The sequence below is a fragment of the Leptonotus elevatus genome, chromosome 6 (assembly GCF_054856555.1).
Source record: "Leptonotus elevatus isolate MCC_2025b chromosome 6, RoL_Lele_1.0, whole genome shotgun sequence".
Taxonomy (NCBI): Eukaryota; Metazoa; Chordata; class Actinopteri; order Syngnathiformes; family Syngnathidae; genus Leptonotus; species Leptonotus elevatus.
The window spans coordinates 11,137,338-11,154,396 of NC_141244.1; the positions used below are offsets into that span (position 1 = coordinate 11,137,338).

Here is a 17,059-nt window from a genome sequence, read left to right on the forward strand (position 1 = left end):
CAAGATACCAACTTTGCTGGCCACTTGCAGTTAAGACATATCACTAAGAACGCTGGATCACTAAGACATGGTGTTAATACAGCATATGCTTGGGTTCACGTGTAGGGTCTCATTAGAGACCGAAAACCCAGAGAATGCCAAAGAAAATACATTTGTCGGCAGAAAACACGGGACCCTAGGTGTACAGATTTAATACAGATTTTCTTTTTTCTGGAGAGCTCAGTTCATTCGGTAATTTTACCGATTTGACGTCATCATCATTGCTCTTTTATTTTATTTTATTATTATTATTATTTTTTTTTTAATACAGATTTTCATACTGTTTGTTCCATTCCAGACTAATAACTCCATTATGCATTACCTTTCTTACTTTTATCCTTTTGTTGAACATCTCTTTGATCTGATTCTACCTCACTTATACTGTATTCGTCCTACCTAAATCTTCCCTGCTCCCATCTTTGAACTCCCTCATTTTCACCTACCTCTCCCTTTCCTAAGGTCTACTACTCTATTATCTGTGCCTCTGTCACACATGACAGCCCTCTGCTGCAGTTTCACTCTGCTATGAAAAAAGATCTGATCAATAGAAGGGCTTGCTGAGGTTCAAGTTGTTTAGATCTGTGATGGATGCGTTTGTCTTGGCAACTGCCAGCTTTGAGGGATTATGTGGGCGGCTGCATGCATATAGGCGAGAGAGGCAGAGAGGAAAAGTAGGATGAAAAGAAAGGATTGATAAGAGAGCGCAAGAATGAAAGAACAATAGCGTTTCAAAAATAAGATAACCGGCTCCACTTGTCACTTGAACCATGAAACAATACTTGACCAGGTTAGAATTCTTGCAGTTTTAAAATGCTGATGCAACGTGGCAGCTCTGTGGAGCAAACATTTGCAGTTTCATTCACCTTATTCTTGCTTATGAGCTACCGGTGTAAAATTTGAAAGCCTTGGACAATGTGAGTCCTGATCATATAGCAACCTTAGTGAGGATAAACCGTTTGAATGGATGGCTGTGCTCTTTGATATATTTTTTCCATCTGAGCTGCAGTTAAATCTGTTGCTCATTAATGGAGCCGTCAGATTTTTAACCCTTTCAGTATTGTTGGGTTCTCTGAAGCTTTTGCTGAGCTTTGTGTTCCCGCCTCAAACAAAAGAACTCAGCTCTTGGTTCCACTCATGCTGGCGCACTATACTGGATTCGGTGGCTGCAAAGAAACTGAACGTAGGTGAGATGAAGACAAGTTGCAGGGTTTTGTTTAAAAAAAAAAAAAAGACTACTGGCGCTGTACCCAGAGCACCGTCAAAAAGGCGAAAGGAGAACATTTGTCAACCCCTACTTAGGCTAACCATCACAATCCACGTGTACTCTATTCCCACCCTCTTCCCTCAGCCTGCTTGCATACGATCTTCCCCTAAAATATTGCAATAGTATTGGTCAATTGATATTGGCCATTACCAACAGAAGTCTGCATTCTGGTGTAGTTTCCTAATATTTTAAAAATACTGTGCTTAAGAAACCTGGACTTGATCAAGGTGTGCTGCCAAATTTTAGACCCATTTTAAAACCTGCCTTTATTATTATTATTATTATCTGGAAAAAAAAGTGGTACACATTTAGTTTAAATCTTTTTAAGATGAAAATAACTTAACTCATTCACTGCCAGCCATTTTCACTGAAGCAACCCCTTCGCTCCCGGCTCTTTTACTGGATTTTGACTGATTCTGCAAGGCCCACAGAATATTGTGTTCTATTGCTATAAAAACATATATATACCAAAAGAAAGATTAGAGTCTCTTCTTTCATTAGGAAAAGTATATTTGTATCGGTTTTTGTTTTTGCAGCAATTAGCATTAGAATATAGCTAAGTTTCATCATTTTTCACAAACCTGTTGAAAAGAGCTTGTTGCAACATGGCCCTGGCTGATCTCTTATACTCTGCTGCCACACGCTGGCAGTTTTTTTGTAATAACTACCACTGCTTTAAGCTACCTCCTCAGGTCAGAGGCTGCATCAAAGCCTTCTGTATGCTCTAGCATTAAAAAACAAACAAACATATAAATACGTTTTTGGGACCACAGCAATATTTAAAATAGAACGTGTTTATACGTTTTTGGCAGCAAATGAGTTAATGCAGGTTTTCTAGCCAAGTTTTAAGTCAGCCCTTTTACAAATTTTCAAAGATACCCTCCTGGCTAATGACACTGGAGACTGTCTTGTTCTGTTGGACCTGACTGCAGCGTTCATTAAGGTGGACCACAGTATTCGGTTGGTTCGTTTACAGCACCAGGTAGGCAGTGGTAGAATTCTAGAGTGCTTTAGAATAGATTGTACTTGGCAGGCAGAACTTTAAAGTAAATTGGGAATGACCAGAGTAATCATTATTTAAAGCTACATTTTGACAGTGACCACACAAAATCTCCATTTTGCATCCTCAAGTTGTTAATTCCCGGCTGTGCTGTGCTGTGTTCATATTTACCCATTGTGCTGTGTCTGTTGTTTTCAACTTCGTCCTCTGTCCAGGATAGCCCAGTTAAAGCAGGCCCACTCTCCAGTTTACCCATCCTACCGCTAACCTTATCCAATTCCTTCAGTTTTGTGCTGGGACGATCTGTAGGGGGTTTCGTGCGCACTGATCTGCTTGCCGTTCCTGAAGTACTACTGGTGAGGGTACTATAATGGGAAGCGGTGTCATCTGTGTCAAGATCGGAGTCGGGGCTGTGGCTGAGTTCAGAGCTAGAGTCCTGAAGAACTTGGCTGCCGGCAGTGCTGCTGCTCGGAGTTGGGGAAGCACTGATTGGTACAACCGTGACAGTAGATGGAGGTTGACCCTTCATCTCCAGGGATTGTGGCTTCACTGTTGTTTTGACAGTGGTGGAAGAGATTGGGGTTGACTGGGTTATTTTTCTGCGGAAGGCTGGAGAATGTTTGTCACTCGCTGGGCTATCAGGGGTGGGAGTAGAAGAAGCAGATGCACAATTAAGATGTGGGGTGATGGAATCTGCGTCCGAAGGAGGGGCTGGAGCCTTTCTTTTCCTATGCTGGCTTTCTGAGCCAGAGCCCATCTGATGGAAAACAGTGAAAAAAGGGAAAGAGAGGATAAAATGAATTGAAGTAGTAGCTTAAAGTGCTGGTCGAGCTTCTATTTGAAAACAACAACAACAACATTGAGATCAATTATACAGTATGTGGAATACTTTATTCCAGAGTCCAACCTGCTATAATAATAAAACCTTAGTCTAACTTATGTGTATACTATACAGACAATGTTTTAAATAATTTAGAGTCATACTAATGTAAACACACACACACACAAGTAAATAGGAATTATAGAAAATTTGTGACATTGGTAAAACATAGCTTAATTAAAACCAACCATCTACATTGCGACTGTCGATCATCCCCAAATATCATGGCAATGAAAGTGAACAGCATTTGGGCAACAAGTTATCAACTTCGATAACTTCGGTGGATTGTCCTCTTATATTTCCATTGGCGCAAAAAGCCGCAAAGGAAAAACACAGTGAATCCTTTCATGCTGGCTGTGAATCAAAATTGTTGGAACGTAAGTTTTTTTCCCTCCTCTGTACTGACAATAGCAAAATATGCAGCAGACATCAGTTCACAACAATTGAATATACAGTCCACGTCTACTATAATGCTCTAAAGATGGAAACCTTTTATTTTGGTGCATTTGCCCTACCAAGTGCCACTGTGCACTGTGTGTGCGCGCGCGTGCATGCAAAACCATAAATCAGTCTGTGAAATGACACAGTCATATCAAGTAATTAAATCCAAGTGGAGTTTTGGCAAGCGTCTGAGTGTTTAATTGACAATGCCAACATTCCTCTTAAATTTCCCAACAACAAACATTATGATGTCTGTCAGTAATACAATTAAATAGGTGAAGTATTTCTTTGCATCGCTATCATTCATTCTATGACTGTGACGTATCATATTTATGGTAGGAGACATAGAGCATGGCTGATATGTAATGCACTCTTGCTAAATGACAATGTTTTAATGTTGAACCATTGATCAGTCGGGGTGAATTGACAGGCCAAACTGATAGATGGGTTATCGGCTGGGATAAAAGCTAGATTACGTAAAAGCGCAAACTAAACAAACATTTAAATGTTTTTTGTTAGATCTGTCTTGAACAGAAATCACTAGAAAGGACCAATGTAATGACAGCAAAAAGGTAAAATGATATCAGGTGACATGCAACTGTGGTACACAACGTGCTGTTTGTACTTGCTTTTTAAATCAAAGCTGTGGCGGAGAGGAGGAGGGTTGAAGGACTGGTTGGGGAAGTCAATTATCTATGAATCAATGTCAAGCACTATAGGCATGTTTCAACAGCATATGTCTTTCTAAGAAAACCCAATTATTGCTGAATTCAACCCTGACAACATGCCTGTAGCTGCATGTAGCGTTTCATCATTCAGCAGGACAAGACGAGGTAGGTCAATGTGAAACGGAGTTTTTGCCAGCAAGACTACGTTCACCCGTGAACTCAAAGAACTCACTGCGTGGCATGCTATGTAAATCTGAATGCCCCCCAACTGGTTGTCTTTCTCCCCTTCATGGTTCCCCACTCCTCTGCCTCACTTGCATTCATACATACATGAATACTGTCACATACCAGTGGATGTGGGTCAAAGTTGAAGCAGAATTGGATGACTGACTTTCCAATGGAGACAAATGTGTGTAGTGTAGTGTGTATGTCACAGCATTGAAATTGCAGAAACGCCTAAAATGAGGATTTTATATTTAATTTGCATGTTTCCCCTTTTGCTCAGTATGATCCTCATTTAACAGTAACTCAGGAACAACACATGAGAACATGAGCGGGTTAGAAAAGGGAATGCGCCTTTATGCAAAAGCGATTAGAGGGCCCTGACAGGACAGTTTGGCGTGTCTATTAAATTTTCCACTCTATGGTTTGAGAAGCAAAGGGCCCCATGTTGGAGCATGTTGATCAGATTGGACCACCCATGGAGGCTTCAACCTGGTGGCGTGACCATTCATCACTTGTTTTGAGGCACTCTTGATGGGTGAGGAGCTTTGTACTAGGGCAACATGACAGCGCTTATATGGAATGTGAAACATAGTATGTACATGTATGAGGCTTACAGTGACATTTTTTTTTTTACATGTATACATCAGCATGCATGAGTATTACCATATATAGGTCACATCAAACCCAAATGACCCAAATCAGCTATAAAAAAAAAAAAGAAGAAAAAAAAGGCAAAAAACAAAACACTGGACTATTCTTAATTTCTCTGATCGACTATTCAGTACGTAACTGAACATCTGTGTAAGGAGCCAAGGGCTAGAAGTTTGGTACATCTTTCTGAAATAATTTTGCTCAAATTAACTTTAATAATATTGCATGTTGTTATTCTTACTAACATTTGGGTGAAGACGCGCATCATGTGAAGGATTTCTCACAATATTTAGGAAACAGAAATATATTAATATGCAACACTTCATTTCTTTTCTTTATTTCTTTTTATATTCAAATGATCATTTCTACTACATTCCAAGACAATAATGTCCCCATCACTGCTGAGCTATTTATAGATCAGACCCACAGTTCAACATGGTCCTTGGGGACAATACCTGGTGCCTGCAGGCACACATATGTGACCCCTGCTCTTGTCTAATAAAGCCATGAACTTGATGGTCTACCATTCAGGTACAATCAATCATCAGTATTGACAAAAAGATGAATCAGCATAGTAAAGCCTGTATTTTGCTGAGCGGCGCACGCTTGCGAGGGTGCGCACATGTAGCGTGAGTTGCTTTTTCGGCAGACTTCGTTCAGACACACAACTAAACCCTCTTTATACGCTCAAACCTTGTTTTCTTGTCACAGAGAAATGTTTAACATGAACGTGCTTTAAGGATGAGGCTGACATAAAACAGTCTTAGGCACACATATGAGTGGCTGTCAAATAATAAATGGCCTAGGTGGACCCCAAACTTAGACCTGATGAACATCTAAAGGAGAGAAATGAAAAAGGTTGGACAATGTGCACCCATCCAATTTAGAGCTTTGCAGTATATGCAAATGCATGTCAGGGTTTTAAAAAAAAAAGAGGAAAAAAAGCATGTGCTAAGCACGGGAAGACCTGAGGCTGTAATTATTGCCAATCGAGGTGGTTTCCAGCAACTATTAAAATATATGTTGTTGAAGAACATGTTAATTCAGCTGGGGAATCATTTATCAAAGAGTGCATAGAACAGGTTCTAAATTCATTCAATTCATTGAAATTTGAGAAAGTTTCGTACACACAACAGAAAGTAACGTGTGATGATAAATCCCACTAAACTTTCATGCTCACGCACGTCTAGGCTCATTTGCATTGAAAAAGGCCTATTGACCGAGCAATCCCTTTCCAAAATCATGGCAGAGGGCAGAGAAAATCTCAGATACCGACATTGAGGTACTTGTCTGACAAGTGGGAACAAATAAATTGTACACTTTAGAACAATTATTGCACGTGTTACGCCAAAAAATTAATTCTTTAGATACATGTATTGCAGGCTGGGGAAACGTTAAGTCACTACTGAGTATGCGCAGCCAGTCCACCTCGGTTTCTTATTGAAGGCACACACACCCACGAGCTATTCTGTAGAATGAATGAATCGTGTGTGAATTAAATCCTCCAGCCCACTTATATAACAGATGATCTGTGCATTGGATGAATGAAATCATTTCCTGTTTACGTAGCTAAATTGGCTGTCTAATGGTGCAAACTGGGAACACCCCTTGTTTTATTTCGGCTTGTTGGTGATGGAAATGTATCACAAGGAATTATCAAAAGAAAAAGAAATGTGGAAAAAATTAATTATGGTGAGCAAACAAAGAGGGGGAAAAAAGTTCAGAGAGAAACAAAAGCAGGACCACTGCTGTACAAGAAGGAAGAACATACATCTGGGGATTGAGCCAGAGCTGAGCATTAATGGAGATTAAAGATAAATGCTGTTCAAGACAATTATTGAATTGACTGATGGTTAAGAAAAACAAGCCTCCCTGTGCTCTTCAAAATTTATTTCTCCACAGAGACATCAGGAAGGAAGACAGCCAGCTAAATCAATCAAGGAGCTACACAGATAAGCAAGAAAGTCGCATGCAGATGAAACAAATGTTAGAAGGCACAGAATTCAAATGTATCGACCTTTGCTCGTACAGTGCCATCTTTATTGTTGCATTATTATTACCCAGAAGAGGTGGTTTAAAAAAAAACACTTTTGGGCTGAGCTGACGGAAGATAAATGCAAGCATATAGCCAGTTATAGAATATTAGTGTATAAAAGCAACAATGCAGCATTATAGTTTTCAAACGAGGAAACATGTCGATTAGGACGATTGTAGTCAGCTACTACACGTCTTAAGAGTATAGTGGATGTATAAGTCTACACACCACTGTTCACATGCCAGGTGTGTGTATTACAATACAATTACATGTCAGAGTTTGATCATAAAAAAACAAAATATATAATTTATTTCAAAACATACAATTCAATAAAAAAGTGGAAAATCCTTTGAGGGAAATAAATAAATAAATAACTGAGTTGATGTGGATGCACAAATTTACACACCCACTTATAGCTTGGGATGCAACTGTGTTCAGATTTAACAGATCACATTCAAGTTAAATGGGGAGACATCACCAAAGTGCCTCTGCTTAACCTCAAATAAAGTTCTGTTTTCCTGACATTTTGGTAGGCCCATCTTAAAGATGAAAATAATAAATAACGCTAACTAAATATTTTTTTGTGTTTAAGTTACATACTAATATAAATTTAAGCTAAGGCAGTGTGATTAAAGTTAAGACTTGGATGACAGTGAACAATGCTGAAATGTCACTTGTAAAATTACAGTTTCAAAAAGGTTAATAGATGACATCCGTTTTTATGTTTTAGAAAATACAGTAAGTCTCATCAGTTACATCATTTGTCTCCCTATTACGCTATGCTCTTATATTAATGTGAACTTTTATCATGTTAGTCCTTCTACAGGGTGAGGGCATGACAGCCAGATTCCATGATGTATGACTTATGGCAAATACAAAGCGTATGCAATTCTTATGTTGCACCGTAGACATTGTGTACCTGCATGAAAATCCTTGAGACTTTATGGTACATTATTTTCCTGTTCCTAAAGACACTCTCTTCAGTTATTCTTTTATCTCCACAAACAACATATAGGAGGACAAATAAATGTATACAAGATGCACCTACTGTTATGGTGCAGTAAAGCAGAACGCTCCAAAGAGGCAGAAATGCACAACTGAAAGCCCATCACTTTTGGGGTTTTTTTTTTCTGACCTCGGTGTTCCAAAACATACTTCAATTTGGTGTAAATTGCATACACATTTTGTTCAAGCTCAGAAAAATGAGCAAACAGGAGGCATGTGTACTTCAGCACGACCTGGCTATGCATGAACGGCTATGAATATCCATGAGACTGTGTCAGACGGGGTAACAGTTCAGACAAGGTATTAAAGCAATACGGTGTCAACAAGTCCTGAGGTGACTTTACAAATTCATTCTCTGAGGCTGACCTCCATATCAACTGTGGTGTTTCATCACTCCTAATCTGACTTCATAAAGAGCAATTGATGTCAAAGTGTATGACAATGACAAATAAACATGCAAAACCAAGATTCTTACTTTCAAGGCCGGCACCACAAATAAACGCTACATCTATGGCAGATTGGTGACAAGGTTGTTTGAACTACGTTCCCAGTGTCTGAACTCACAGCCACAATCTCAAGGTTGCTGCACATGAATTACATCGTAATGAGTGTTCATCCTCCTTTGCTCTTTATTCTGTCAACCTGAACGGGCAGTTTTTACCTTCACATTTCACTTGTTTTTCAGTGATCAGGAAGCAGACTGACTAGGACTAAGATCATTCACACCAAAAACATTGTTTATGTATATTAAAAAAAAAAAAAAAGGTTTTCAGCAGAAGGCAACTAGGACCTCTGTTGCTAAACATCATTTCCCAGGATACCAAAGTTAATGAGACAGTAGGGAGATATTGCTTTTGCAATGACACAGGTCAGTGCCGTAAGATGCAACCCAGCTCAAGACATCCAACTTAAAGGCTGTGTTAAGCACATAATGCAAAAAAGACATGTACAAACGACCACATTTATGAGAGCTGACACATTTTAGACAATAAGGTCTATATGAAGGCTCCTGACAATGATTTATAGCATCTCAGTCCAATCACTTAAAAGGGAGGGACCCTTTAAGTAGCTGAACATTGCACTTACGTAATAGTTCTGGACTTAAAAATGATGTCTGCATTAAGAAAAAAACAGACCCGCCGCGAGAGAAACGAAGATAAGCCATTTCCTCAATCTCTTGCGAGTGCATTGAAAAGCTCATCGTAATTGTGTCAAAATTGAAGTGGGGATACAGTAAGTAGAGATGTACGCATAGATTTTGGTGATGATTGATCGCCGTTTTATGACATTACAAGTGACATAAATTAAAGTGTTTAGAATGTACTAATTGTCCCGAGTTCCTTTGCTCATGTCACAACAAGACTTGTGGAGCGGGCGTGGGGTGTATGATTTCCCGATGAAAAAGGTATTCCAGGTGCAATTAATTATTTACAGATCAATCAAAATTTTTTTGATTATATTTATATTTATTTAACGGTGCTATGGAAGAAACAACAGCAGTCCTTTAAAATTTGCCAAGAAACCTGCAGCTTATCATGCTTCCACAAGGAGGAAACACCCTCCTTACACACCCATTTACATTAAAGACACTGCAGTTGAAATAGTAAAAACATCAAAATTCTTGGGAGTTCATGTCTCCGACAACATGACCTGGTCCGTACACATATCTCTGGTTAAAAAGGCAAATCAACGCCTGCATTTCCTCCGTTGGATAAAGAGAGCCCACCTTAGCCTAGCAGTCCTCACCTCCTTCTACAGAGGAACAATCAAGTCTGTGCTAACCAGCAGCATCTCCCTATGGTACGAGAGCGGCAGCCTCATGGACAGGAAGGCCCTGGGGAGAGTTGTTAAGGCGGCACAAAAGATCATTGATACCACGCTGCCAACTATGAGTGAACTGGCAGAGCAGTGAAGCCTTTCCAGGGCTCGTGGTATCACCGAATACATTTCACACCCCTTTAATAAACTGTTTTCCCCTTCTGCCATCAGGAAAACGGTATCGGAGTTTGAGGTGCCAGATTCTTTAAGAGTTTTTATCCAACCGCCATAAGACTGTTAAATAGGAAATGAAAAGGACAAGTCCGATATATAATGAGTTAAAACTCTCCCGAAAGTGTAAATTGTATTGTTATTTTGAATTTAAGGTTTTATTTTTTTTATCCTTATTTTTTTATTTACTGTATAGTTTTTTATTCAGTTTTTATTTCGGGCTGTGCATTTTTGACATTTTGTTCAGTGACAACATCTGGGATGTTATGTTTGCTGAATGACAATAAATCTGAGTCTGAGTCACCTTTGTTCAGCTTCGCAGCAGTCCTGTTGAGCTGCGCGAATTTTCTCATTAAATCAGGGTTGGCCTGGTATGACTTTTAACGGCAGTTTTTAAATGGAGCCACCGAATCCAGAATAGTACTGCAGCCTAAGTGGAACCAAGAGCTGAGTTCCTCTGAGAAGGAAGCACAAAACTCATCAAAAGTTTCAGAGAATCGACAAGCAGTGAGAAGGTTAAAAATCAGACGGCACCACTAAGGAGCGGCAAATTTAACTGCAGAACAGGAAACATCGAGCCACACGCACAGCCATAGGATCAGAAATCACATAAGCAAGAATAAGGTCTCAAGTATGTCCTTGTTCATGTGTCGAGCCAATTACACACTGCACCAAGTTTAAGGAGTCAAGAAGGTTTGAGAACCCCAATAGTTTATCAGGGCAGCACACATGAATATTAAAATCTCCCATAAATAGGATATGATCATACTCTGACATGATTTCGGCAAGAACGTTTAAAGTGTCATTAGTGGGAGGTCGGTAAATGACTGTGCACGCCACACAGAGAAGGTGATTTCTAAGCTGGTGATCGATGTAGGAATTATAATGTGCACTGTTTACATTTAAAATTGTTATTTAAAATAATCACTCTCCTTCCAACACGGCCATAAAAAGTAGGCACAGTCAACAATTCAATTCACCAGCGCCAGTCCAACTTTCTCTTAGACAGAGGAAATCCAGGTCATTGGAAAGGAAGAACTCCCTCAGGATAAAAGTTTTTCTCTTCAATAACAACACAATTTCTCCGCAACACATCGTCCGATTTTCTAAATTCTTGGTGCGTTGTACTTAGGCTAAAGTGGCTATTCCAACCAGGCTCAGCATTTTTGACAGAGTGTCATTTTTGGGAAATCGTGTTTACATTTAGTTCCCCACTACTCACCTGATAACTCTCCGAATTACAGTGTGTCATTGAGGAGGTCACGGCCCCTGGTGGTGGTGCTGGTGCCCTCCTCTTCTTGGTGTCACACTTTGGCGACGTCTTGAAAGCATTCATGACTGAATGCGACTGGCCCAAGGTACTTGGTTGATCCTCTTTGTTGGGAATAGCTTGGACTGTCGATAGTACCTACGGTAGGAATATAAAAAGCGTGTCAAATCAAATGTCCAAATAACCAAAAACGCATCCAAAGACGACAGTGTCATCTTTTTGAATAAATGCAAAGACAATGTAATGATCAACTAAGCAATTGTTTCAAGTGGCCTTTTGGGCCAAAAATTATTATTGAACACAATATTCAGTGAGTCAAAATACTCTAAAATCATTGGCACTCTCGGATTCTGATAAGTGCAAAATGGTTGGCATTGAATGAGTTCATAATTTGGAATACAGTGCATACAAAATTAGTGTCAGATAAGGAGCATTTAAGTTCTGCCATTAAAATGAATCAGAACTAACTAACGTTAAGACAAGACACTTGTTAAAAAAAATTAATAATCATGTTGAGTCTAATTCTCACTGACAAATGTGCATTCTGCATTTATTATGTATTCGTTTACTGGGCAAAGTCTGAAAGTGCAGACAAATTATCCACCAGGTAGTTTTTGTCTCATGCAACAAGCTCTGTCTAGACCCTATCTACTATTAAAAATGTGCAAAATACATCTTATTTGTTTAAGTTTATTAAAATATATATCTGTAGATAAACATCATGTGGCCTTGAACGACTCACAGATGAGACGATTATTAAGATGTGTCTACATTTATGTTGACAGGTTTCATCAGAATGTGAATTTCAGGGCTGACAGAGCCACACTGACACATCCTAAATTCTTTGAATAAGAACAAAGTCCAGGAAAGATGTAAATTATGAATCTTGCTCACTGTGCTGTCTGATTGACAGAGAAAGAGAAAAGAACTTGGAGGTGTGTGTGTGTGTGTGTGTGTGTGTGTGCGTGCGTGCGTGCGTGCGTGCGTGCGTGCGTGCGTGCGTGCGCGCGTGTGTCAAATGGAGTCTGAAAGAACAAAAATAAATAATACAAGTGAAGCCTTGATGCATCTTCCATTTGGACCCCTAAAAAAGAAGAATGTTCCCACCTCACCATAAACATATTGTTCAAAGTGATATGAACTCTGTCTGACTTTTTCACCTGCCTCTCTACTTCCTAACTCTGCGGTAAACAATCGGAAATGTGTCAAGAGGAAGAGATGAAAACATAACCGTGGCAGTGTGCCCCTGCATTTGTGAAGAACCCAACCTCTAAATGCTCAGGTGCAACTAAATTCAACCCTCTGGTATAACCGAAAACAAGTTGCTGTATTGGAGCCAGCCACTAACCCTTTGGAAAGGGCAACTGCAGGCAAGCCATGTCAGCTGGAGTGATGAGACAAATTTGAATGTTGGCTGTTCAATGTTTTAGTCATGATCAGGATCACAGCATTTTTTTGTCTGAGAATATCTACAACCGTTTTCAGCACCAGGCTATTTGAGAGTTTTAAGACCACACACAAACAAGCACAAACACGGTTACATGGTCTGCCCCCTAATGAACAATTATAGATAAGATGATGGGCTTTTAGTGGTGATGTAGGCCAGCTCAAGTAACATGATGCCTTGCTGATAAGTCTGAGTGTGTGCAAGCATGCATGCATGCACAAAAATGTATGTGGTCAGAAACCGATATGTGCATCAAAGGCCACTCGATCAGATAATGGCAAAGCAAAACAAATGGGATAACTTTGATAAATTCACTAAATATTGCAAGGTATGTAACAACTGACAAACAAATCACCCATAAGCCATTTGTTTACTATTGTTATTTCTAGATATTCAAAAAGACATGCTGATGAAAAAATAAAAGTGATGTTAAAACCACATTTTTAACGGTCTGCAAAACTAAGATACCTCTTTCAAGCGTGTCTGACATTAGACAATGACAAACATGACCACTAGGTTGCAAAAGTGGACTGACACTCTTGACAGCAAACACTGAAGCTCCTGGAGGTATACTTTGTAGCTATTTTCTGCCCTCTACAGGACACCGAGATAATGCATGTTTGTGTTTTATTGAATGGTATCCTCTTTGAAAAGCCGTCTTAGCCTTACACAGGTGCACACAGGTCCCATTTTCAATCGTTTTTCTTAACGACAATTTCTTCCTCACAGGAAACTTTTACATGGTTGTCTGTCAGCAGGCCGTTTAACAGAAAACACCAGCACACCCGTGAAAATCGTTCACATATTCAGTGTGTACTCTTAAGCCTTCTCAGAATCAATAATGAATGGCCTGTGCCTAACTAGTGCCAACCACAAACCACTTTTAATAAACTTCCAATTCAGCATTTCAATTGTATTGTACAAGTCTTTCTTCATAGATGGCTCCACCCCATTGTTATATGGCGTGTGACGTCTGTTTATGTACATTTTATCTTTGTTATGAATGAATGAGCATCTACTTTGCACAATGCGATCTTAATCATGTGCAGTCTGTGAACATGCCTGCAAATTGGTTCCGGCAACCTGAAGTATACAAAATATAGAACGTTTACATCTAAGCAACACTTACGGATCTTTGGTCTTCATTTTGGATTATTTTATCATTAGCGTCATCCATGCCTAAAGATGTGGTCTCTCCCTGCAAAGGAATAAACAGAAAACATGCAAAATTCTGCATTCATGCCATGCATTACCAAGATATCTCTATGAGTTAGTATAATTTTAAAAAATTAATAATTTTTTAAATAAGAACTCGCTGTTCAGTCTTACCTTGGATCTCCTCCTGCCAAGCTGGAAAAAACCCAAAAGGCCTTTCCTAGCACCCCTGTCCAAACTGTTAGTGCTAGAGTAGATGGTGTCTGTGAAAACAAAGACACCATAACGACAATATCAAATATCAATTGACACCAGGGTGATCCTGAGAAGCCTCAAGTCAGATAACAGATCCAATCGATTATTATTCAATCAATCTGAATTAATACAGGCTAAATAAGTCTGAATAAACATGTTGATTGAGTTTGTTCTTCCAATTGAAACTGGAATAACTAAAAGCAGACTGATGAGCAAAGCTACGTTGCAACATTTTGATCAGCAGAGGGCGCTAAAGGTTAATTATTTCTAAAGGTTTCTTAGCACACTATATCCCTGAAAACGCAATATGGTGGATAACTAATACTTATACCAAATTTGTACATTCTTCCAAAGTGAGATGTGAACGGGAGATGTAATTTTCATTGTAAGTCAGTTAAAATGGTAACCAACATTCACAACTCCAGTGATTTCCAACCCGGCTGCCATGAAACAAGTGTTCATCAGGGGTTATTTGTGCATAAATTATTTACTGATCACAAATCCTTTTGTTCATCGATCTTTGAGAGCAATGAATAGTGACAGGCAGAACAATAAATGTTCTTCCATTATATGGCAGCTGGTACAATGAACATAGTATTCACCTATTGCCATTCGATCATCTTTGTTTTGTGGTTGGCCGTGAGATTAACCAAATGTAAAATGGGTGTACTTTGGCTCAATAAAGGTTGGAAAACACTGCCAGTCTGCACTAAAGAAAAAAGCCAGGTTGATGAGCAAGCAGCATTTTGTTCGGATATTAACAGCCACAGTTATGGTAGACTGATACCTGAATGGCTTAGAGATGAAGTGGACGAAGTCATTTTAGGCTGCAGCACTAGGAAAAACAAATGAATAAAAAAACAATTAGCTGGATTCAACTTCAGTGGCAAATCAATACATTTATCTAGTTATTGCATGGGGCTCAATAAAGAGTTATCTTTATTTATTTGTTTAGGTTCTCAAAGCCTAGCATTTAAATTTGGTGCTGGGTTTGACATCACCCAAAGGAGTCACTTGAATAAATTATGATTGAAGTCCAGATCTGTATACAGAATTATTGTGCCGATGCAGCTCAAAGATATTCTTTATTGACAAAAAAAAGAAGAAAAGTTATGTAAAGTCAGGGTTGTCAATATTTACCTAGACTTTGACCATGAGCATAGAGCTCCTTGATTCCAAGCTGTGTTAAAGATTGATCCAGCGGTAACTTTTGGCGACTGATGCGGTCCTTAAGGAGCTGCACGCATGAGGGGTCAAACTCGCACTTTTCACAGATAGCCGGTATCAAGGCCTGGAGCGGTAGCAATGGGTTGACCCGTACCACTGCCTTCTGGGTGCCGTGATAATTCACCATCAAACGCACTGTTTTCTGACATAGAGAGGGGAGAATGCACATAAATATTATATAACAAATAATAAATAATATTTGACAATAGAATCCGGTCAAGATTGATTGGGCATGATAGTCAATGAGTAAAAAAAGCTGCACAATCTACATGCAGTAGCTGAATAGCTATCCTGAACAGAAACAGAAAACAAATGTTGGTATGCTTGATGAAATAAACTATTTGTATAACCATCATTATGAAATAAAATATGAAAGTATAAAATACACATTAGTAGTGTACATACAGTCCATATACACATGCATGAAATAAAATTATGATCATGTATCAGTTAGTTACGACATGAATTACCGTACAAAGAAAAACTACATTATTTTTCAGCATTATTTTTGAAAGACTGAAATAGAGTCAGTCTCTGGCCTTAAACCAGTAGAGGTTCACATGGAGTGAGAGCAGCTAGTGAGTCCTGAGAGGGGTAGAGAAATAATGCATGGTAACCAAAGGCAAGGCACTCATAAAATATTCAAACTGTGGGTGAAGAGGAATAGCAAAAAAAGTATAGAAAGAGAGAGAATAATAGCTGAGCAGGATGTAATAGGGAAAAATCACACAAATAAAGAATTAAAAAACATGCCAAAAAAAAATCTTACCATGGAGCCCTACAGGACTTGCTTTCTGCCAGTAATCAGGGGCAAAAGGTGGATATGGGATAGATGTAATAATCAAGGGCTTTAGCATAACGAGCTATGCACAGTAATAGCAGAAAGCTAACCAAATGTTGTTGTACAATCATCACTATAACCATGTTGATTATTATAAGAGCCAAATGAATTACCGGTATATAAAAACAAATGACACGCCATTCAAAACACATGAAAAAAACACCAAACATGTCATTTTACACACTAGACATCATCCCACATTTGGAATCCCTCACAACAATTATAAACACTAATTCACCTCAGGGACTTGCGGTGCCAGTCTGCGCACCACTTTCTCTTCGCAGGCTTTCTCCTTGATGAGGACACAGGCCACATTGAGGGAGCCCAGCAACAGGTTGGGCTTGAACCCCAAAGAGTGGCCCTCAGGCGACAACAGCTCCAGGACGTGCAGCGCTGGATTTAGATGGTAGCGGCTACACAGGTCAACCAGCAAGTCCATCAGCGGCTTACTGATAGAGAGAGGGGGGGGGGCGGTGGGGGGGTAGAAGGTAGGGAGTGGTAGAAGTGTGAAAAGTGAAAGAGAGGCAAGAGGAGGGTGGTGAGGAGTAATGGAGGGAGGGAGTAAGGAAGGACCACGGAAGAGATGACATGAGAAGATTGGGTTACAAAGCCAATCTAGCTTTAGTTCTAGTACATACCATTTACTTTAACCAAAACAGACACACTT

The 17,059-nt window shown here is 39.4% G+C and overlaps 1 protein-coding gene across 5 annotated transcripts in view; it reads right to left on the bottom strand.

Moving 5' to 3' along the window:
• Nucleotides 1–17,059, bottom strand: part of cobl (cordon-bleu WH2 repeat protein) — a 47,254-nt gene that overhangs the window by 16,948 nt on the left and 13,247 nt on the right. For 4 of the 5 annotated variants that reach the window (XM_086078299.1, XM_086078300.1, XM_086078297.1 and 1 more), the window contains 7 exons: nucleotides 16,631–16,841; nucleotides 15,465–15,693; nucleotides 15,112–15,159; nucleotides 14,244–14,332; nucleotides 14,044–14,112; nucleotides 11,420–11,605; nucleotides 2,475–3,060 (listed from right to left, as the gene is read on the bottom strand). In XM_086078299.1, the coding sequence (XP_085934425.1) occupies nucleotides 2,475–3,060; nucleotides 11,420–11,605; nucleotides 14,044–14,112; nucleotides 14,244–14,332; nucleotides 15,112–15,159; nucleotides 15,465–15,693; nucleotides 16,631–16,841 (1,418 nt within the window). Of the gene's footprint in view, nucleotides 1–2,474; nucleotides 3,061–11,419; nucleotides 11,606–14,043; nucleotides 14,113–14,243; nucleotides 14,333–15,111; nucleotides 15,160–15,464; nucleotides 15,694–16,320; nucleotides 16,346–16,630; nucleotides 16,842–17,059 lie in introns of those variants that run through there. The other variant, XM_086078301.1, reaches the window with a different exon arrangement.